Here is a 23,786-nt window from a genome sequence, read left to right as displayed (position 1 = left end):
TTCTTTTTCATATTTCATGTTCACTTGCTTGCAAGCCACTCTCTTAACCACACAAACACACCCTTACTAATGGAAAAGTAACACACTTATCGACACAGATACATGATCTCATGTCTTCCCTTCCCCCCACTTACTGTTGGTCTGGAAGTCTCTGTGCACCTTCTTAGTACCCTAATGTATGGATTGTACGTGATAAGCGACTGGGCACCTTCATTTCCTCTCAGATATTGTTTCTACTGCTTGTGGCATACTGAAGTGATATGCTACTATTGTTCAAACATATGCACAAGCATGTAGGAAGTAGCCAGCTGGCCTAGAAAAAAACCTCGTTAGAAAATAACAAGCCATAATACACCTGAGGTGAAACCGACTGCATTGCACATGATTAAAATCTTCGTGGTGCTTGTCTGTGCAGAAGCATCAAGTGGAGGCATTGTTATTGTTCATGGCTAACCATCCTTATTATTGATTTGGTCACGACTTCAAGGATCTGCTGTAAAGCTACATCATCTGCAGGGTGGTCACATCTAGTAGATTCATGGCTGTAAATTACCCCTTTGACTCTGTGCTTGTGTGTGTGTTTGTGTGAGAGATCACAAGCAATACATCTATATGTGGACTTCTGCTGGTCTCTGAACACAATGCAAGGTCACAAGAATCAACGCAGAGAGGGAGAGAGAATGAGAAAAGGGGAGAAATGAGGGATGAGAAATGGAAGAGAGCAGAGAGCTAGGAGAACACGACAGCATATTCATATCCATCCTTGTATTTATAGCATGCCTGCGGGGAGAGGGGAGAGATGGGGCGGGACTTCGCTTATGACATCCTCTCACACCGAGGGATTGGCGGTGTCTGAGTGTGCAGTCGTGTGTGCGTGTGTGAGAGTGAGAGTGTGTTTGAGAGAAAGGGGAGGGAAAGGGGGGGTCAGAACAAGCAGGCGGGGAGCTGTTTTCTTGTGTGTATTTATGTGCGAGAGTGTACGCAAGAGAGAGGAGGACTATTTTGAATGCGCACCTCAGTGAGGAGAGAGAGAGAGAGAGAGAGAGAGAGACTGTGTTGCATGTGTCACAGGAAGAGAAATCAAATTGGTCCGTGAAATCTGTGGCTCAAACAGTGTTCTCTGTGTCCAAGAGTGAGTGAGGGAGTGAGGGAGGGAGGAGAGTAGAAGAGAGAGGAGAGGAAGAAAGGAAAAAAAAGGAGAGTGACAGACAGAAGGGTACAAAGAATGAGGTAAGGCTTTGGTGTTTATTATTGATGCATGTGAATTGTGTGTGTGTGTGTGTGTGTGTGTGTGTGTGTGTGTCTGTCTGTCTGTCTGCGTGTTTGTGTTTATGCGTATGTGTTTATTAATGCCTGCATCTTTGCTGCCGTTCTGATTCACACACACACACACACACACACACACACACACACACACACGCGTTTGTGCATGCAGGCAGTGTATTTTTTTTTCTACAGCTGCAACTTCACCGAGATTGATCAGCACTGAACACAGGCTTGTTTACAACCCAGCATTCTTAGTAGATTCAGTAGCTATGATATATATACACCTGTTTGTTTGAAGGTTATTTGTCATTTAAACTACTCTGTGTATAGGTAGGTGTAGGGGTGTGTGTGTGTGTGTGTGTGTGTGTGTGTGTGTGTGTGTGTGTGTGGAGGTGGAGGTGGAGGGGTGATTGGGTTCAAAGGGAGAACACCACTAAACGTTAAACATCATAATGCTACTTCCTGTTTCATTGTATCTCGCCATTGATCCATTTCAAACAGCAGGTCCCACCCCCTGATTTTTAGCCTTCATCGGTGCAGTTTGACCTCCTGAGCAGTGAAGGGTTAAGATTCTTGCTTAAGAGCCCAGAAGTGGCTCACAATCATCCACTCTGCGCATTAGAACCTTAACCACTGAGCTAACACTTTTCTCTCGCCTCATCTCTCGCCCTCTCATTAGAGTCTGCCTCGCTCTCTCTCTCTTTCACGTTCGCTATCTTTCACCCTTCATTTCCTCTCACACTCGCATGCTTCATCTTTCTTCATCTTCAAGATAAAAATCTCGTTTGCGCACTTCCTCTCTCTGTCACTGTCTGTCTGTCAGCTTGTGGTCCGGTCTGATGGATTGTGCCATGTTGTAGAGATGAAGGCAGGCTTACAGCTGCCTCTTGATTCTCAAAGGTAGTGCATGTGAGAGAATTTGAAGCTGACAGACTTTGTGAGTGACAGACAAGCAGAGACAACTTCTTTACCTAAGGGGTCAAAGATTAGTTGTTCATATCATTGCTTCCTATTCTGGCTACAAAAACTTGATTATGATGATTATTGACTATGATTGAAAATATTTTATTTAGAACTGCCAGAAAGTGAGGGCGACTCATGAAATGTTCTTTGATTGGGTTGATGTTGCTTTAGTTACTGGATACGCTGACATGATATGAAAGTGTGGCCTTTCACATCAATGTGTACAGTGTTTGGTTGTATGGTGTCATGAGGAGGTGTGATGTGGTGAGTGTGAACACATGTCTCATTAATGCTGTGAGAAGATAAACAGACGGTACGGAACTCCTTCAACACGGCTAATAATCCGCTTGGCTTAATCCTTTTGCTTATTACGCATTGCAGCTCTGTAATTTGTACCTATGTTTAGCAGGAAACTGGAGGCTTTTTGGTGTGGTGCATTTTGCTTGAGCTGAGTGTCTGTATTTTCAGAGATTTACTGACATGCTGGAAGGTGCTGCAATGTTGAGGCAGTCAGTTTATTTAATGCAATGTGTGCCTTTTTATTCATCTAAGTAATGGAGCAGTGCTATACTCACATTTGCACATTTGTTATAAAAACGTTTTTGTGATGTCATGATGTAACGTCTGAGTTGCTTTTCTGCTAACCGTGGTTGTAAAGAGTACTTATTTGACTTAATCAGCTTTCTAATCAGTCATCCACTTCAGCCTTTCTCCTCTGCCCGCTCTTTTCAACGACACAATTTCCGCCTGCGTTACTGCTGCTCGCTGAATGTTTTTCGTTTGCACCATTTTCTATAAGCTGTAGAGACTGCTGTGTGTGACTTAAAGCCTTCACCTTTTACCTGCACAGTTTTGTTCAATGCACAGCTGCAACAAGATTGACTGATTGGTTAATTGCGTGAATTTGAAGACGTACTTGTGGACCAATGAGTGTGCTTGTGATTGTGTGTGTTGTGAGTGGGTATGTGGGTGGGTTGGAAAGGTGGATTTGTGTGTATAAGTGTGTGTAATGAGCTGGTTCTTTGCTCATGGAGAGATAAGGTCCAGCTCTTGGTGTCATCTCTGGGCCCAGTGGGAGTGTAAAACAGGATTGATCCCATGGATCTCTAATTCCCTGTAGCTTCTTAACTCAATACAGCAGCCAGATCACGTTTATTCAAGTGTTTCCTTTCAGTCAATACTGCCCTCACACACATTTACTCCATCACTTCATTAATATATTTCCATTTCAATCAAATATCAAAGGACTGCACTGAGATCGAAAATAGTCATGTAATTAGATGTACAGTATAGTCTTTTCTTATTATACTTAAACTTATGTGTGTTAGTGGCTACTTTCTGTTTGGTTTTTTTATAGCAGTTGTGGGTGTGTGTGTGTGTGTGTGTGTGTGTGTGTGTGCATATGTGTGTGTGTGCATGTGCTTTTATGTTAGCCGTTGCGGGAAAAACTACAAACCATAAGAGGACACGGTTCACCCTTGAGTGCACTTATACAGGGCGCTAGAGTCTAGTCTATGTCATGCTAAACTCCTAGGTTGGTCAAAATCTAATAATTGCATTGCTGTAATAGATGGGGGATGTGACCTCTAAACTTAAGCCTTGTGCATGCTCTAAACTGTCAGATAGACAGAGCTATGAAAGGATAAGTGTGGGCAGCCCAGGCTGCTGATTGAGACATGCAGGGTCACTTAGAGAGAGTTACTTAGTCATGCTGAAAAACTCTGATCCCCCCATTTCTCTCTCTCCCTCTCTCTCTTTCACTCTTACTCTCACTCACTCACTCACTCACTCACACAAAATGCACATAGGCTCTCTTTGTGTAAAAGCTCCTACAGCTCAGATGAAAGTCCTCTCTGTGCCACTTCCGTCATGGCAACATCAACACTGCAAGTTTCTTCAACAGTCTACTGCGTGTGTGCGCTTGTGGGTTAGGAATCCCCAATGGGATTTGTTTTACTCCAAAACCTGCAGCTTTAATTTAAAAACTGAAAGAGCCAACTTGTTTCCTCTTCTTTTTTTTATAAAGATAATCTGACCTTTACCCTGACATTTTGCTGGTTCTTATTATCTTTAAAAAAACAACAACAACTTTTATTTGAAAACCTTAACAACTGAAATGAGAGAGAGAGAGAGAGCTAGAGAGAGAGCTAGAGAGAGAGAGAGAGAGAGAGAGAGAGAGAGAGAGAGAGCCCTAGAGAGAAATATGACTCAAGTTCCTCCACCCTGTAACAGGACCAACACGCCCACCACACTGACGCATCCCACGCAAGATCCCCAGGACGACTTCGGTTCCCCACAATGACTCAGACACATTTAAAAGTGATTTTTAGAAATGCGAGGAAATCTTTGCAGTGCTGTTGTTTATTGAGCTCAGGATAATAAGAAATGAATATAGTCAGAATTGAACAGTATCAAATTCACACTAGTTTGCATTGAATGTACTGCGCACACCGCAGAAAACTAATATAGTAGTGACACCATTTTGTTTGGTCTTTATACTTTTGTATTTAAATTGCAACAGGTGTAAGAGCCAAAGTGCCACATTAATAAATGGCAGCTTCAATATCGGGAATGTTCTCCTAATGTCTATAATGAAAGCTGATATTGTCATAGTCAATTTTTTATGCAAGGGTATAGAACAAAATATCACTGTACAACAAACTGTTATTCTATTAGTTATTATGAACTAACTATTTATTAACGATTTTATTTTTAATTATTTTAATTTGAGATTTTCCTGGCTATAGACTATGCAATTTTTCCAATTGATCTTTAATTAGATGATGTGAGGTTTAAAAGACAAATAAGAAATTTGTAAGAGGTTTATGCTATCTGCAACCTTATAAAGCCTCATGTCTTCAGCTTAGCATTAAGTATGAGTTGCCAGTTACGGCCTAGAAGTTACTTAGATTTACCAGGATATAAAGCATTTCATTCTTCTTTTGACTCATACTGTTAAAAAAATGTTAAACGCATAATTCGATCTAAAGGAGGATAAAACGGAACAGAATTGTTTGGAATTGAATATTCACAGTGTAGGTGTGAGAGAAAACTTTCTAAACACTACACACTGACGCAGTAAAACGGGGGGTGAACATTCTTGTAACCACATCTCACAAGAAACCCATGGTTTTCAGAAATATGTTACCAGGATGTCTTAGTGAGAGAGTCTGAGGTAAACCGGATGTGGCCTGGTGTGCTGAAGTTAACGTCTTTTTGTTTAATGCCATATTGCTATTTTATTTTTCTTTTCTTGTTTTTTTTTTTCTTCCAGGCGAAGACAATCAGTTTTATCCACTCGCTCAGGAAGCAGATAAATAAAACTACCGAGCCACTGGCCTGCATGGTTCCACAGCTGAAACCATAAAAGCCCACGAAAGAGAGATCAGCTGCAGTGCTGAGGAAACGGATAACTGTCACTACGCTGACTGAAACAGAGAGAGAGACACACACACACACACACACACACACACACACACACACATACACACACCATCGTTTCTCTTTTCCGTTTTATTTTTTTTTTTTTTTTTTTTAACTAGCACAGAAGATTTTTTTCAGTGTGTGCGAATAAGCAGAGCAATCAACATCAGGCTGTGACTTTTCCTCACTATAGTTAGGTAGCAGGTTAAAGAGTTGTGCGTGGACCATTTAATACACATTCAGACACGTATTCCTGAGACACCTGATACGACACAGGATTTTCCTGCCGATCCTGCGAGACCATGACATCACATGGCAAACTGAGGAAGGAAAGGGGGTGTCTGGCGGAGTATGAGACACAGATCAAAGGTAAAGAAGGGGTCATTGTACTCGTTCTGTTTTTCCTTTCTTTCTCATTGTTTACTCTTTCGTGTTCTTGTTTTTCTTTCCCTTTTTTGTTCCGAAAGAATCACGTTCATAAGCAACATTGCTTCTGCTTATGATGTCCCATGACTTCCCCAGGCTGTTTGCAGAAAGATAGCAATGCCTGAGATTCTCTTCATCATTTTTTATTTTTTTTATTTTTTTTAGAGGTACGTAGTCAGCTTTCAGAGCAGCTGAAGGTGCTGGATGCACAGTTGGAGCAGAAGACGCAACAGCTCCAAGATCTTAGTGATTATCTGCGCCGCCGGGGAGAGATTGAGGCCGAATATGCACGCTCTCTGGAAAAACTCAGCGAAAGGTTCACCCTCAAGACCAAAAAGTACATCGTTTTGATGATTTACATACAAAATTTATCACAATATCAACAACTTGTCTATGAGCTCCAAGAACATTTTTTCTTTGTTCTGTAGGAAGGAGCATACTGATCAATCTGTGTCCCAGTGCTGGTCAGTGCTGCTAACGCAAACCAAGCAGGAGAGCCGGGACCACAGCTCGCTCAGCGAGATCTGCAGCACCACTTTCACCCAGCGCTTGTCTCACTGCATTGAGGACACACATCGTGCAGCCAAAAAGGTAAGCACGTACAGTTATAATACAGTTATATATCATATTGTCTCTTTTTGACTAATGAATGAGCTGGGTTTGATTTCTCTGATTGTTTTGTAGAGTAAAGAAGTTGGTCAGCAGATGCAGGAGGAACTCGTTAAAGTCATAACAGAGCTGCAGACGGTAAGTGTGATTTTGCTGTTTGAATGCAGCAACAGGCATCACTGTGGTTACACAGGATCAAACAAGCCAAAGCACATTTTCACAATTCAACAGAATACTCTCATTCAGTTCTCACTAGTTTTGATTGTCACTCCATGTAGATTGTTTATGCATTTTTATTATGATTAATATGCTGTACATGCAGTTTTGAAAAATATGAGCACTTCATTCTTGTAGAATTTGCTTCGGTGGGTCAATTTGTTTTTATTTAATGGTTGAAATAATCCGTGGTCAACATTTTTGCTGATTTATTTTGGTATATACAAGCAAAAATAAGTTCTTTATATAGGAAATAACATGATAAGGCACCTTATTTGTTGCCAGCCTCTGGAAGTGGTTTCATATTTACCCAATCCACCTCAGGTCTGGAAACCCCCAAGATTAAAAATGCCCTAAAAATCTTGCAGTATTTGACATGAAGTCATGGCTGCAATTATTGTGCAAGATTAAACATTGCCACTCATGATCAAATGTTTTTTTTTTTCGGCTTGCTGGGGCAGAGCATAGATTCTCTATCCCAGTGGTCTTCAGTGGTCAAGCTTAGGTCACATGTCCCGATTAAATCTACCCCAAATTCTGCCAGCTGGTTGCTCTCTGAAAGTCTTCTCCCTTCACAGAACAGCTTGCCTGTCACGAGTGTCTTGGCTCAAGGCTTTTGGCTTGTATGATTTGTGTGTGTGTGTGTGTGTGTGTGTGTGTGTGTGTTGTGTTCTTTATTTTGTCGAGTTGCCAAGACAGAACATTATCTTAGCTACCTAATAAAAGCAGTCATTATCCAATAAGCTAAGTCATGTGTGTCATTACTGATGTCTATTGCAGGCTCTAAAAACTTATCACCAGTATCACTCCGAATGTCTTTCTGCCGAGGGCAAACTAAAAGATGCTGCACGACTGGAGGAGAAACAAACTGGGAAGGGGTCTGAACTCGGCATCGGCCAATCAGGAGGGCAAAGGCGCAGTTCAGTAAAAAAGATGGAAAGGCTAATGGAAAAGGTAGAGCTGAGTGTGTTTTCCGTGCACTTTTCTTTGTTTGAAGATGGCACAGGAAGATATCAGCTTATATCTGTTATATCGCTGCTTCCTCTGTGTATTTAAATGTGTGTGTGTCTGTGTGTCTCTCTCTCTCTCTCTCTCTCTCTCTCTTTCTCTCTTTCTATCTGTGTTTTGCAGAGGCAAGGGAAAGTACAAGAGACCCAGCTGAAGTGCACTAAAGCTCGCAATGACTACCTGCTCAACCTCGCAGCAGCCAATGCTGCCATGAATAAGTACTATCTTGAGGACATCTGCACTATGATTGATGTGAGTGCCATGATGATTCCTGTCTGCTCTCTGTTTTACTGGGAATATGTTTTACTTCCCTATTCTGTCGTAAGTGCAGACCAATAATAGCTTAGTTCCCCTTGTATAATTCTCTGTTCATGGTTTCATCGTGCATGTTTATGGTAATTTGCACACAACTCAGATGTGTAATGTTTTCAAGACACATGGGGCATTTTTATTTATGACAAATTATACTGCAATGCCTAAGACACAGGCAAAAGTAAATAGTCTATTTGTAGACATTATTAGTATTTCATGGTTGAAGCGGTTTTGTTCTGTTGCAAGATAATTTGGCTAAATTAAACCCTGTGTTTTTGTGGGGGAAAAGGAAAATCATTAAATGAGTAAAATATCCGGTAATTAGCCTAATAATGTCACTTAATAATATCTTTCTAAGAAATGTGAGAAAAGTGCAACACATTTAAGCTATTGTTTTGCACTGGGTACTTTTGTGTTGTATTTCATGTGCCTAGTAGCAGACAGAAGCCTCAATTATCAAACTATGAGCAACTGCCAGGTTCCACCAGTTAAGAACTACAAAATGAAGAACATGCAATATTTTCTTTATTGCACAAGACTGTATGAATGGTATGAATTTTGTAGAGATCACTCATGCACCACTTGCTGCAGGTGGCAAAGCTTAAACCCCCATGTGTAAAAATATGCCACAGTCACATAGCTTTTCTAGACGGCTAAAATCATTAACATATTAGGAGGTACAACAGCAATGATAAAACATGAAGTGAAAGGCACGGTGGGTGTATTCAGAGATAAGTATGGGAATTACTACTGAAACATAATTTGGACTTCAGATGTCGTGTCAGATTTATATACTACTCAAGTATTTTTTTATACAAGTTTGCAGAAAACCTATAGTTATATTCGTCATAGTTGTGTGATTCTATCCTCCACTTGTCACCGACTCTAAAGTGCCCATTTGGGGCTTTAAAGACACTAACAGAATGCTATTTGAGGGATATCAGTTGCCATTTGAGGGCAGCAACTCATAATAGATACATATTACAGAGTGTACGTGATTAGATAAATGCATAATCTCTCTAAAGATTACAGAATATTTTTTGCATAGAAGGAGTAGGAGAGAACAGATGGCATCTTAATTGATGTCACTGCTTATCTTGAGGATTTCATTTTATATGTATAAAATTAAGAGCCACACTTTAGAATGAAACAAAATGAACAAAATCATTGTTTAAAAGAGCAAATGAAAAGCATTCTGGGGGGCATTTTCCTATTTATATATAATCAACATTCTACATGGATGAATTTTTTTTTTTTGCCTTAATTTGACACCTCTAAATACAGCCCATAGCCTATATACTACTTTTGAAACTCATTTTATGGTTGCCATGCTTGTTTGCAGTGCACAGACCTAGGCTACCATGTGTCTGTGTCACGGGTGATGCGTGGCTATCTGTCGAACCGGAATCGGGCGCAGCAGAACCTAAAGAATGGGTTGCAGCATCTTGAAAGCGCTGTGAATGCTATGGATCAGAGTCAGGACCGAGATGCCCTACTGCAAGCCCATAACTCAGCCTTCTGCCTGCCATTCCGCTTTCAGCACCTGGCACACGAGGGAGACCAGGTAACACACACATTTACACACACACACACACACACACACACACACACACACACATCATGTGCTTGTCTGACAAAGATGCTTTGTGTGTCTGTGCCAGGTTTGTGAGGTGAGTGCTGACTGTCAGGTGAGGTACGAGATGGAAACCAGAAACCAGCAATTGCAGTCCAGACTGGCTTCTGTTACCCTGGAAACAGAGGAGGTACTTGCATAAATGACATGACATCACATCAAATCACATCTCAGCCCTATTGATCATAAACTCTGTTAATCATACTATTTATTAAAAAGCCATTGTTATGCCTTGTCTCTAATTAATTATTGCCTAATTCTGCCTCGGTAAAGTATATACAGCATACATATAAGTTAGTAATGTTAGTAAATGCTATTTATCCCACACTTTTCTCTCATGTCACTTTATTTCTCATAGGTCAGTAAAACTCTCAAGGCGACCTATGCTTCACTCCTGGAGAGTATCTGTGATGATGACTGTAACCCTGCCCCTGATGTCTCAGCCAGCCTATCACAGGAGAGCACAGGCGATGTCGCTTACAACAAACTTAGTCTAACCAAGCGCAGAGCCAATCAGCAGGAAACAGAGACCTACTATTTTAATGTAAGCACCATATAAAAAATAAAATATGCAAAGATGGATCATAGCAGCATGCCAGAGTTTTGGGGATTGACAAACAGAGATGATTACTGGTAATAAAAAGATGTAAATTGTGATTATAAGTGTTCTATTTTGTTCTTTTCAGAAAGTGAAAGAGTATCTCAATGGTAGCTCTCTGATTTGCAAACTCCAAGCCAAACATGATCTATTGAAGGAGGCCATTCAAAAAGGTAAAAAATAAATAAATAAGCAATATTTCAATAAAAAAAAAGGCATGAGGACTACATTAGAGTAAATTGTAATCTCTTCACACTGTTTTTTTTCTCCAGCTGAGGCAGTTGACAGTGATCCCTCCAGGTACAGATTATTTCCTATCTATCTGTATATCTGTCCTTGGTTTTGGCACTGTTCATTCACACATGGGTGTGTTGCTGATACTAAGTCACTAGAGTTTCCTCTCAAGTTCTGTAGATAAGACTTGATTTAAAGGATTTAGAAACCCATTCTGACATTAGGTTTCATAAGGCAGCACACCTGTGTGTTTGTGTGTGTGTGTGTGTGTGTGTGTATGCATGAAAAATGGAGAGCATGTTTGCTGCATGCATGTAATGATGCCATAGTCTCACAGTGGAGTGCGGTGTATGTATATTTCCCAGAATGCCATCTGGTAGGTCATTGCGTATGCGGAAAGCAAGGCCTTTCTCCCAGTACAACCACAAACTCTTCTCTGGAGACATGCTGTCCTTCATCCAGGTACAGCCCTGTGCTCCACAACAGCCTTTAGCTGGATTTATGAAGCGTTACTGCAAAGCTCCTTTCTGCAACGTTACTCCTCCCTTTAGCTTCTGTGATGAGATTTCCTGTCATTGACTTCCATCATGTCGCCATAGTTTCACAGTGCTTGTGTGTTGCTTGTCTGAGTGTTGCCTGACTGAAACAAATGTTTTTTTTTTGTTATTTGCTTTACCTGGAATCCTCTGCTTTGCTAGTCTGATACATTGCATTAAAAAGGGGGAGAGGGTAAACAATTTGTTAATTAATTTGTCTTAGTTAATAGCTTGAATATGTCCAACCATTTTTTACTGTTTTGCAGTTTCTGCATTAAAATATTTCCTCATTTCCTCTGTATGATTATTTGCTGAAACAGTTTTTGCTCAGCTGCTGGGTTTTGTGCTTGCATGCTTAAATTATTGCGTTAAAGGTCTCTGAATGAATGTCATTTTGCGTATGTTCCATGTGACTACTGTTAGGCTTTTTATTTATTTATTTATTTTATTTATTTATTTTTTTCGAAAAATTGCTTATGTAGAGCAGCTATGGTCATCTCTGTATCCTCCTTTGTAATGAAAATATGTGCGTATGAGGGAAGGATTTGGGTTTTTGGAGCAGTTTTTGGCATTGAGATGTTTTAGCGCATGTGTAAGCCTTAACCAAGGACAAAGCAGTTAATGCTTTTTGCAATTATGTACCATCTTTGAGCTTGTCTAAGGTCAAGGATTTGAGAATGTTTTCGCACTTTATACCAGATTCTGCATACATTAATTACTTACTTGATTAGTACTTTACATTGATGGCAATTAAATGAATTTTAAGTAGTTATTTTGGAGAGAAAAAAACTATTCATGTAGGAATTACATATGTCTGAACCTTACAAGTATTCTCTAGTAATAACCAAGCCGTTGGTGTTAAATTCTTGTGCCATTTTTCGTTACAGTCATAGATATCATGTGCCTGGGCCTATTGATCAAAACCACCATATTTACCATATAAGGTCAATGGGGACTTTTTCCTACAACCGTCTCTCTCTGTATTCAGCTGTGACCGTAAGCTATTATGGTTACAGTTGTTTGTAAGGCACTGCATTAATTTAGAATGAAGATGAAATAGATATCTACTAATCAAAATGTAGTATTTGGACAGACCATGGTATAATTAGGTCTATAGCACTTTTCATTCTAAATCTTTGTGTGTCACACGAGAAGGATAAAGCTTACTATTTATTATTAAGTACACTATATAGCCAAAAATATTTAGACACATGAGCATCATAATTGCGCTCATTCCAAGACCATGGTTTTAACAGGAAGTTGGTCCCTTATTTGCTATAACAGTCTCCTACTTCTCCAAAATGTCTCCTGGAATGACTCAAAATCCGTAGTCGTATGACTATGAAGATAAACAAGTGTGATTAATCTGAATTGAAACAAGTAATTAAACTAACTTTGCTTATCCTGGGTCAATTTAAGTAAAGCATCTTGCACTTGCTACATCATTGCCTAGGTTTCACCCTTTTTTCCTTTTATAGGGCTTCAAAGTAATGAAACATGTATATGGAGCAGCCTTCTCAGCTCGTTTTTTTCCTGGCCATGATTTCTTTTTTATTTATCATTTTTATAAAAAAAATATATCTTGTCCTGGCTGGTCACGTCGCATCTTTGATAGCTTCTAGGCGACTGAGAGAGGTGTACAAGCCTGGTGGGACTGCCGTCTGGCCTTTGCTTATTCAGCTAGTTTTCACAGTGCCTCTTTCTGACTTAATTAATCAGAATTTCAAACTGCAAAATGACTGCCCTGTGCTTTAACTTTGACCCATCTTTTTCTGTGAAGGGGATGTTAATCTATCAGACATAACCTCTTGTTGTATTATGCAGTCAGGACTACAGAACTGTTTCTATCTTAAATGAGTTATCAGTGTGTGTGGCCTCTTGACTCTAGAATGTACACATTTCAGGCTGAGTGGTTACAAATTAGATTAAAATAGAAAAAAAAAACATGACTTTGCTCCAAGCGATGCTGACAGTGTATTACTGCTAGTGTTTAAGCTGTGGTCTCCTGTTCCTTTGTGTAAATGCATTAAAATTGCTGTTGCTGCCTGCTGAATATAAATGCGGCAAGCAAATGTAGTCTTCTGCTAATTGCTTTTCATCTGACTCTTGATTCTGCTTTTTTATCTGTCTCCACCATCTTGATTCACTGTTTTTTCTTCCTGTTTTCTTTCCACTTTCCATTTTCCTTTGTTGCTATGGTATATATTATTTTCTGTCTATGGATCTCACACCTTGTTTTTTTTTTTTTTTTTTTTTGCCCATGCCACATTTTTTCTGTTCTTCTTTCGAATCTTTTTCTTTGCTTCCCTTTTTCTGCTCGTGCAGGAGAAGAAGGCGGATGTCTAGGACTCAGGTACTGCTTTGCCTGTCCTATGTAGTGCTCACTACCTACACACTGACTGTGTACACTGACACACTATTCATTTTCCCAGTTCACAGCTTAATAAATGCATGCCATTCTTATTTCTTATCTTGTGCTTTTTATCTGTGCATTATTATACTGTTATCACAGTATTATGTTCTCTTTCTCACTGGCCCAATTTGTAGCCACTCATTGCAATTCTAATGATCTCTTTGTATCTGCATGCCTAACAGAGCTCAGGGCAGCAGATTCCTTTAGTGGTGGAAAGCTGTATTCGCTTCATCAACCTCCATGGTGAGTCTAGGCACCAGCCCGTTATGGCTCATGCTGCTAGAAGAGTTATACATTGTTATTCAGATGAATAATAGGTTTGCAAATGAAGTGTGTTTGTTTGAAGGTCTGCATCACGAGGGCATATTCAGGGTGCCAGGTTCACAGAGCGAAGTCAACAATATCAGAGATGCGTTTGAAAGAGGTAATAACATCTATGTATTATTCACCGCATAATCATTTCCAAAAGACTCACTTTGACCGAACATGGTGTGCTATGTTCATCATAACAACTGCACTAATGCCTAGTGCTGCTAGATGTTCTAATGGTGATCACAGTGAGCTATGTCTGTAAGTGAAGTCTACTTATTGTTAAACAGAATGTTCCAGGCATCCAAAGAATTTCAATGCTTTCAGGATTCCAATGCTAGTCATAGCTGAATATATTTGATGCATGTTTAAAATCAGAGAAGGCTTATTTGGCCCATAGACACAATTTCTTAGAGAGAGGTTATGAAACGAAAGATCTCACTATTAAAAATGGAAAAACTGTAAACAATCCCCCGGGGTAATCAATGCTTTCAGTGACTGCACAAAGTTTTATATAAGCCAGGAAAGTGACTCAAGATCAAAATTATGAAGTTCCCTATGTGTGGTGTGACAACCCGGCCTAGCATGTTCCTTAGAACACCATTTATAAATACCTGGAACATGAAGAGAGGAATTGACCAGGCCATATGGCATGAGAAGGTACAATGGTTAATGGATATTGGTACTTCATGGTGATTCTGTTGACAATAATAGTAATTTTGATTCATAAACCCTTCACCTGCCAAACTTCTATTAGTGAATGGTAACCCAGTGTAAGTGGTGAGCAGTGTTGTGGTCTTCGAATCTCTGTAGATGGTTAGCAATGATGTGGTCTGTAAATGTCTGTACATGCTTAGCAGTGATGTGGTTTATGACATACAACAGAAAAAGAATTTTGGTAAAAGCATAGGTCATTGTTTCATTCTATGCTCTTCAGTTTGACTTGCGTTTCTAAAAGCTTGTCCCTCATTTTCAATATGTTCCTGAAATTTACTGTTGGTAATTTGTTGGTCTGCTTTGGATTATGGGTAAGGGCAGGTCATTTTTTACCTCAGCAAAGACTTCAAAAGGACTAATCTGCAATCATTATTATATTATTATTATTATTATTATTATTATTAGTGGAAGTAGTAGTAGTAATAGAGGTAATAGTGTTTGTGGAAAGCTCGCTGGATTAAAATGAGAGGCAGGTGACTGGTTTGACAAAAAGCATCTTTTATTCTGCTACCATCACACTTTTACTTCTCAGGGTTTAAAACATACGTATACAAGCACTCAGTTCGGCGTCTTACTCTCTTTTTCTTGAAACTTTCTTTTTATTTGTTTACTCTTTACTCATTGCACAGAGAACCTTCATTAGTTAGCACACAGAGAACATTTATTAGTTAAATCACGTGTGTGATCCTTAATATTCACTTCCTACAGCTCCGCCCCCTCATTCACAAACTGAGCCACATACCTGCTGCCACATTGTCATTTATTAAGAATTAGAAGATAATGTCAAAGATCTACAACATATTAAAGTAATTCATCAATAATGAATATCAGAGAAATACATGGTTTTTGTATGTGTATGTGATTTATGATCTGTCTTTTCCAGGGGAAGACCCTTTGACGGACAGTGAGTCTGACATTGACTCAGTCGCAGGAGTTCTGAAACTGTATTTCAGAGACCTGGAGAAACCTCTCTTCCCCGAGGAGAGCTTCAGTCGGCTGATGGAGTGTGTCCGTAAGATAACACTCTTGCACTTTTGTGTCTGTAGTCTAATGAATCGATGTTACGATGTTTTATTGTTCTACTGAGCAAACTTTATGCTTTAAATGATGACCTAGAACATGATATCGACTGGAGCTACTCCAGTGTCTAATGTACCCTGCACGATCATTTTCATCTGTTCCTTAAATCCACCCTCTGTGTGTCGTCAACAGAAATTGAGAACATGGCTGAGAGTGCCGCTCAGATAAAGCAAGTGGTGTCATCCTTCCCCAGACCCCTCATCATAGTGATGCGCTATCTGTTTGCCTTCCTTCATCAGTGAGTAGTGCTGCAAGCACAAATAGGAAACGATGTTATCAATTATTTTCCAGTATGAAAGTTCACCCATAGTTAAAACTCCATATGAAATGTACTTAAATAAGGTCCATAAAATGAATGTGGATATGTTTATGTAGGTAAAGTGGATGAAAACAGGGTGTGACATTTGATATTTTGAGGTCCAGCAATATTTCCACTTTGGCCTATGTCTTATCACAGACTCTGTTCTTTTAAAATATATTATAATATTTTTTTAATTTTATTATTATTGTGGTAGAGCATGCTGTCTAATACATCAGTCTAAAATCTCCCATAGGTATTCAATTGAGGTATTCAATTTAGCCATTAGTGTAAAAAATAAAAAGAAAAAAGAAAAGACTTTTTATTGCTTTGGTTTGCTTTGTTTCTCTTTCAAGGAAAAAGTGAATCTAAAACACAAGCAAAACTAAGCCACATATGTTTTCCTTAAATTTGTCACGTCTGTATAGGAAATAAGTATTTAGACTTATTTAGTTAGTTATTGTTATTTAATATACCTTTAGTAAATATAGATATAGAATTTGTACACATGGTATCTTTTGCCCTTGTAAATATAGACAAAAGCAATATGTATGCATGAGTATTACAATCCTATAATACAAATGACTAACATTGATACTTGTTTGCATAGCTGTTTTTGGCATTTGCAGCTTCGAGAGTTATATCAATGAGAAGACATTCGCCCTGATTAACAAATTGCAACCATATGCACATCAATATGAAAATATCACTGCACACACTCGAAATGAAAGAGCTAATTTGATTGCATACCATAGTAGTTTGATCGCACACTTCTTGATATTATATGAAGTCCAACACAACCTCCTACTTAAAAAGTATGGCAAAAATTTACGTTTTTCTTTTTCTTTTTTTTTCTTTTTTTTTCTTTTTTGTTTAGTTTCACAAATGGTACACACTATTTTGTTCTAATCCTTATGCAGGAGTTAATGCACAATTTACAATTGTAATGTTGGCCAGTGTTTGAATAGCTGTAATAAGAATCTATACAGTCTCTCTCACAATTCAGCAACCATTTTCTTCTTATCTTCTCAATACTAAATTAATGAAACTTAAAAATATTTTAGAGTAGTCAATGTGCAGCTTGTATAGCAGTACAGATTTACTGTACTTTTAAAATAACTCAACATACAGCCATTTTTGTCTAAATAGCTGGCAACAAAAGTAAGTACACCCTGTGTGATAACAGCTGTACGTCATTAACCATGCATAACCACATGTCCTATTCATCATGTTCATGTTTTTGTCTGCTTGACAGGACCATACAAATTTGTGTATCTTGTATTAGAGCAGATAAAATTTGGTACTTTGAGTACAATTCTCTCATACTGACCACTGCTCTCCACAAAGCTGGCCCAGGCTATAAAAAGATCGGTAACACCCTGAAACTGTGGTCTGATGAGTCCGAGATAAACTTGTTCGTCTCAGATGGTGTCCAGCATGTGTGGCGACACCCTGATGAGGAGTACCAAGAAAATTGTGTCTTGCTTACAGTCAAGCATGGTGGTGGTAGCGTCATGGTCTGAAACTGCATGCGTGCTGCTGGTACTGGGAAGCAGCGGCTCATTAAGGAAAACATGGACTCTAACATGAACTGTGACATTGTGTGTGTGTGTGTGTGTGTATGTATAGTGTTTCTCAATATAGTGATGAGAACATGATGCAGCCCTACAACCTGGCTGTGTGCTTTGGGCCAAGTCTCCTGAGAGGTGGGGCAGAGTCGGGCGATGCAGTAACTCTGCAGCCCCAGATTAATGCCCTGGTTAAGAGCATGATCCTCCAGCATGAGAGCATCTTTCCCAGCCCTGCTGAGCTTCCAGGCCCTGTCTACGAGAAATGCATGACCCTGGAGCAAGAATACTGGTGAGACTCTTTATCACTGGTAGCATTAACATCTGCTAGACATGGAAGACTAATTGAATTGATTTGCATCCATTAATATATTTTTGTTTGCAGTGAACCTATTACAGAAGAGGTTGAAGGAGAGCCTGAACATGCTCCAAGTGAGGATGGTAAGGAAGAAAAATTATACTTGGTTATATATTCAATTAATGAAAGGAAATTGTGGACATTTTTATTATTTATAAAATAAATGAGTACTTGTACTCTTGTGAACTGCGTTATAAATACTCATCTCTGTGTTTGTGTGTATATTGTCTCGCTTATGTGCTGTTCGTTTTATGTGCCATCATGCGTGTTGTGTCCACTGGCCATGCTGTGTTGTTTTCCTTGTGTTCTGTGCATATATGTGTGTGTCTGTGTACACACGTGTGTGTGGCTGTTCAGAGTGGGATGCTGTGGCTATGTTTGATTATGTTGCACGGTCTGCAGCCGAGCTGTCATTCAAGCAGGGGGACCACGTTACGCTCCACAGCAAGGCCTCTGCTGACTGGTGGAAAGGAGAAATGGGAGGAGTCAAAGGCCTGATTCCTCATAAGTACATCAGTGTGCCTGAGGGGTAAGAATTTGTTTCTAATTATTTCAAGATTATTCATTTTGTCCAGATTATCTCTATTTTGTTTGGGTAGGGGTATGTTATACACATTTTTAGATAGTCTTTCAAGAAAACAATGAGATGAGAAAACAATGGGCACTTGTCCAGAGGAGTAACAACAAATAGGAGATAGATGTTTAGTCGACTTATTTTGCTTTGAAAAAAATATGGTCTCACTGCCCAAAATATTTTCCAAGTGAACATCCCACACAAATAGTTTCTTAAATCATGTCCTATTTTTACTGTCTTTTCAGCCAACTTGGTTTATTGTGCTGTCAGTGCACCTTTTTCAGTCTCTCCTTCTGCTTTCATTGCCACTGGATTGGCTTAGATATTTAGTCCCGAATTCTTGTCCAAGTCCTTATGTAATTTGGCAAACATCTTGGAAAGTCCACCTGAGCAGTTTTCTTTTTCAGTAATACAAGGGTTATATATCATATATCTATATGTGTCAGTATAAGAATATCCTTTTTAATACCTTTAACTAAAATGGAGTAGCCACTTTTGATTGAGAGCTGATGTGATGCAGCCACCATCTTGAGCATTACATGCCATCCTTTTATATTTTTAGAGGTGGTATTTAGCTACTATTGTTTTTTGCCTACCAGGGTTCCTTCTACCTTTTAAGCCAAACATGCTCACAACTGTAGTTTTCAAATGTTTATGATTATTAGAAATTATACCTGGCTCTGCTGGAGAATGTTATGCTTCAATTATGCTTCAGTTATCTTTTATTTTACAATCTGGCAATCTGAAACAACATACATTTTTCCTTTTTTTGAATTTATACTCATTTATTCACCAAATTTCACATTTTAAGCTATACTCATTTATTGTATGCTTCTCTAACCCAGGGCGGAACGAAAACAGGAGCGAGGGAAGAAGGAGGAGAGCCGAGGGGGCAGCACAGGAAATTTAGCTGATGAGCAGCAGCAGGCTGAACATAGCACCCGGTGTGTCATTTAGCAGAAGGTGTATTACTGATATACTAACTGATCCTTTAAAGGTTCCAGATATAACCGCTGATGTCTTTATGTACCTCACTTGTAGCATGCGGGTAAACAGTGATAGCGCGTCTTTGCCTGGAAGGCAGCGGACCGCAAGCGGAGGTGGTGCTGTGTTAGGAGATGGAGGGTGTAGTGGAAACATAAGCCCAATACGCAAACTTCCTATTCAAGTACCAGAGGGCCGAATGTTCTTCCCGCCGCAATCACCTGGCGTGGCTCGGCAACTCACAGGGTAGGAGAAAAGAAAATAACAATAATACTTTTGGAACTTTTATACCGTAATATTTTCTTACCCACATTACACCACGTAATCTCATCGAGATTAAATTCCCTCAAAGGTTGTAGACTTGTGAAGGAAACATGCAGCTTCTGGACTAGTGATCAGACACTTGGTGCTTTCAGCTTCAACACCACTAAGTTGGCATTGAAGAATATGCTGTGTTATGCATAAAATGAATTTCACTGCACTGTAACGCATACATGACAAATAAAAGCTTTTTCATCTTAAATAAAGTGCATATTTTAGGGCAGATGTGAGGGGATGATATCTTAAACTAATTAAACTAATGACAAAACTGCCATCTTTTGTTTCTGTCCTTGGATCAGCAATGATCAGTTAAATCCGTATTTGATATTTACCCTAGAGCTGAGAATTCTTTACATCAAATGAATCAATTTGGGATTGATGCGAAGCACACATGCATCTACTGAGGCTAATTACGAAGAAATCATGGTTGCCAGATTAGATTCATTATCATCCAGTCTTGATCATAAACTTTATCTAAATACAATCCAGTATAAACTATGAGCAAATTGTATTTAAAACTATAAATTATATCTCCTTTGCATATGCATGTATATGAAATACGCATAAACTGTGGTCAAATTTTATCTCTCATTTGCATGTGTGTGCATGTCTGTGCAATTTCAATCGTCTATGCAGTTATAATATTAGCCTGTTATACAACACTAAATGAATTCAGCACATTATACCATGAAATACACAGATTAATTGATGACTAATTAAACATTTTTATATGGAATCAAAAAAGACCCAGTAAATCTCTCTCTTTCTTTTTTGCAGTCTACACGAACGGAGACATACCTTGGACAGCGTCAGGCCCATTGGAGTAACAGCAGAGAGACAGATAGTTGATAAGGTCCAATCTTTTCACATTTCCCAGCTTACTGTATTAACTTCCTGTGTTTAATCAATGAATCCTTATCTTTGATTGACCTGCACCAAACAAAAGTGTTGCACTGCATTCATGACTTATATACAGTGGTGGACAGTAACGAAGTAAATGTAATTTGTTACTGTACTTAAGTAGCTTTTTCACTTATCTACATTACTGCCATATTTCCATTTGGCGAGACTTGAACATTACTAGATTTTACAGTCAAATATCTTACTTTTTGTTAAACTACATTTTGGGAAATCAGTCGTTCCTTTTCATACATTTTTTCATTTAATATTTAAAAACTTAACTGGTCAAGCACACAGCAATCCGTGTAGACGCGTGTGCACGCACTCTGTTTTTAACTTGTTTTCATTGGTGCTTGCTGGTATCTATTTAGCATGAAAATACAGTTCATCTTCATCAACATCAGATCAACAGCAGTCAGAACATTTTGAGAGGAATAAATGATGGAAGAAACTCCTAACTCTTTCTTCTTTCTTTTACACATGCAGGAGATCACACGGCAGATGAACTCGGTGTTTAAAGAGCTCCTTTCCCGGCAACCTCCACAAGACAGTAATGTTTCACCAGCTGTGTCCACCCCCTCTTCCTCCTCCTCCTCCTCCTCTGTGTCCAGTGCACCTTCTCGGCAGTCCATAAAGAGGGGAACAGGATTCGGCCTGAGCAAGCGAAGCTTCTTTAAAGCCTCCGACCAGCAGGACTGATGGAGGAGGGATAAAAGCAAGAGATCAGAAAATGCATGAATGAAAGGCAAGGGCAAGAGTTAACCTACAGCAGAGATTAATATATTTTTTCTAAGGTATAATATGATGTTTGTGAGACCTCAATTCTGAAAAAGAAATTTTGTTTTTTGAAAAGTAACTTTGGTTCATGTAGTGCCAGTGTCTCATTCTGTCATTTATAATGGTATTTGAAACTATTCACTGGTTATGTTACTGGTTTTGTTTGTGCTTAACAAAAACTTAATGGTACTTTAATGTAGAACCAGTTTCTCTCATGTGTTATTGCCCCGTTACAAAGATCACAAATTATAGTGATGTGAGGTGGAGTCACTTAATTCTTTCCTTGCATTTACACACGGTTTTTAACGCGCCCTTGCGACGGCCAGTCATGTATTTCAACCAGAATGCACCTGCTTGCTATGTAGCTATATATAAATTTCTTGTTTTTTTTATTTTTTATTATTCTTGCATTTTCTGGTCAATTTCTGGTATATACAATTTACTTAATCTCTCAAAGATGCCATCTCATAGCCCACAGGTGCTATTCATTTCATTAAGAAGAAATAATGTGAAATTTAATGAGGACATTTTTAAAGCAGTTTTGGACGACAGCATTTTATTGTAGTGTAACGTTCACTATCACTGGGGCTTATTGATTTTATGCTTTATTGTATTAGAATTTATGCTTTATTGTATTAGAGAAGAATGTGGAACATGGCTAGAAACAAAAACTTTAATTCTGGCTGTAAATGAAATAGACAGCTTTTTTTTTTTTTTTTTTTTTGTGAAAATTAATATTTTTATAGTAATTGTTTTCTATGATTATTTTCCACGTTGTTTGCTTAAATAATTAATTATTTTATTTTTATTTGGTTAAATGTTTATATTTGTTGACCTGACTGTAATTACCCCTTTTTTTTTTCTTTGAACCTTTTCTAAAAAAGATGCTGTAAACATGCATTACAACTAGACAAACCCTTTATCCAAAAAACAACAACAAAACAGATATCATCAGCTGCAATTATATTTATTACAAAATGGCCACTTTTATGAATGCAGGACCATCTAAGACTAAGCTCTGCAAAATATTAAAACAATTATAAAAAAAAAAAAAAAACAAGCAGAAAGTGGAAATGTTTTTTTGGTTACACCATACTGTAGTGTGATTTCCCCCATCCCATAGTGTTTATGCATTCATATGTGTAATGTGAAATCTTTAAATCAAATATAATTGTACAAGAAGTGCAATAAGTGACATGGGAACACACATGCACATGCAAAAAACATGTCATGTAGGAACGGTGAGAAAAAAAATATAAGTGCAACTATAGTATGTTGCTACACGCCACCACATCATATCTTTTTCTAAAGACAAGTGTCTATGAGGGAAAAGATTGATTGGTCGCTCAGGAGCAGCTAGAGGGCAGGGATAGTGGTAAGTAAAGAAGGTGTGAGCCGGAGAGGAAATGAGTGACATGACTGACCAAACTGTGAACGAGCTGATGCAACCACAGGTAGTACAGCAGCACTTTCACTTCCTACTAAACCTTAGTGAACACATCTCATGGGTTCCCCCTGCTCTACTCCACCTACAAGGGGTAAAGATATACTGACTAAAAGGCAGCTTAGCTTGTAAGACTGAATACAGCCCATAAATAGCCAGTCTGACGTCTTTTGATTCGTGTTTGTCAATTTTTCTATTTGAAACATGCAAGATGGAGATAAATTGGTGTCTGTGCCAGTTTCAAGCACGACACAAACATAAACTGAGAAAATAAAACAATCCTGTCGGACTGACAATGTAGAGGAATGGATTCCTTATAGGACGCTTGTTTAATTAATTATTAATCCTGATCATCCAAAGCTAAAAAATCTTTAAAAGCTAAAATAGTCTGCAAATATGAATGACTTAATACTTCCAGAGATTATGCATATATGAATTGAGATCAAAACCCCCCATACAACTTGCTTTTGTCTTGGATGTATATTTGGTAATATGCAGCCTTACAAGCTGACTAGCCTTTTAGCCACCTTCTGTTGCACCTTTCCTCTTGTGTTTGCCACTCATACATATATCCTTTCTGGAAAATGTTTCATAATGTGTTACATAATGACCAATATGTTACATAATGACTGGTGGTTGTTGTATGACTTGCAATAGTATCACAATAAATGATGTAAATTATTAAATACGTCTGATCTGTGAATAACAGCTTTACAACTTATATCTTTATAGTTATTTAGGGCAGATGTATATAATATTAGATACTGCACAGTAAATATGCTGCTGCTTGCAAAGTAAAATCCTTTGCAGGATTATTTT

General features: G+C 38.6%; 1 protein-coding gene across 3 annotated transcripts; it reads left to right on the top strand.

Moving 5' to 3' along the window:
• Positions 1-927: 927 nt before the first annotated feature.
• Positions 928-22,580, top strand: arhgap4b (Rho GTPase activating protein 4b). 3 transcript variants are annotated; one of them, XM_046869502.1, is made up of 24 exons: positions 928-1,230; positions 5,504-6,021; positions 6,244-6,415; positions 6,507-6,669; positions 6,763-6,825; positions 7,684-7,857; positions 8,035-8,163; positions 9,566-9,787; positions 9,885-9,986; positions 10,215-10,400; positions 10,543-10,627; positions 10,727-10,754; positions 11,054-11,150; positions 13,820-13,880; positions 13,984-14,061; positions 15,547-15,675; positions 15,876-15,981; positions 17,671-17,901; positions 17,995-18,050; positions 18,370-18,496; positions 19,387-19,485; positions 19,583-19,771; positions 20,624-20,699; positions 21,233-22,580. In XM_046869502.1, exons 2-24 carry the CDS (start codon positions 5,955-5,957, stop codon positions 21,443-21,445), a joined length of 2,853 nt encoding a protein of 950 aa, XP_046725458.1. In that variant the 5' UTR covers positions 928-1,230; positions 5,504-5,954; the 3' UTR covers positions 21,446-22,580. The 3 variants fall into 3 exon arrangements, with proteins under 3 accessions (XP_046725458.1, XP_046725459.1, XP_046725457.1); XM_046869503.1 differs by lacking the exon at positions 11,054-11,150 and adding an exon at positions 13,550-13,577 and having other exon boundaries at positions 929-1,230; positions 18,325-18,496; XM_046869501.1 differs by having other exon boundaries at positions 929-1,230; positions 18,325-18,496.
• The last annotated feature ends 1,206 nt before the right edge of the window (positions 22,581-23,786 follow it).

This window comes from Silurus meridionalis, chromosome 16 (assembly GCF_014805685.1).
Source record: "Silurus meridionalis isolate SWU-2019-XX chromosome 16, ASM1480568v1, whole genome shotgun sequence".
NCBI classification, from domain to species: domain Eukaryota; kingdom Metazoa; phylum Chordata; class Actinopteri; order Siluriformes; family Siluridae; genus Silurus; species Silurus meridionalis.
This window is presented reverse-complemented; position numbering and strand designations above follow the sequence as displayed.

Bases quoted from the DNA above. Each gene is read 5' to 3' on its own strand.
- arhgap4b (XM_046869501.1), top strand. From the start codon at position 5,955: ATGACATCACATGGCAAACTGAGGAAGGAAAGGGGGTGTCTGGCGGAG. The intron at 14,062-15,546 runs GTAATAACATCT...TGTCTTTTCCAG, and splicing joins CAGAGATGCGTTTGAAAGAG to GGGAAGACCCTTTGACGGAC. The intron at 18,051-18,324 runs GTAAGGAAGAAA...GTGGCTGTTCAG, and splicing joins ACATGCTCCAAGTGAGGATG to AGTGGGATGCTGTGGCTATG.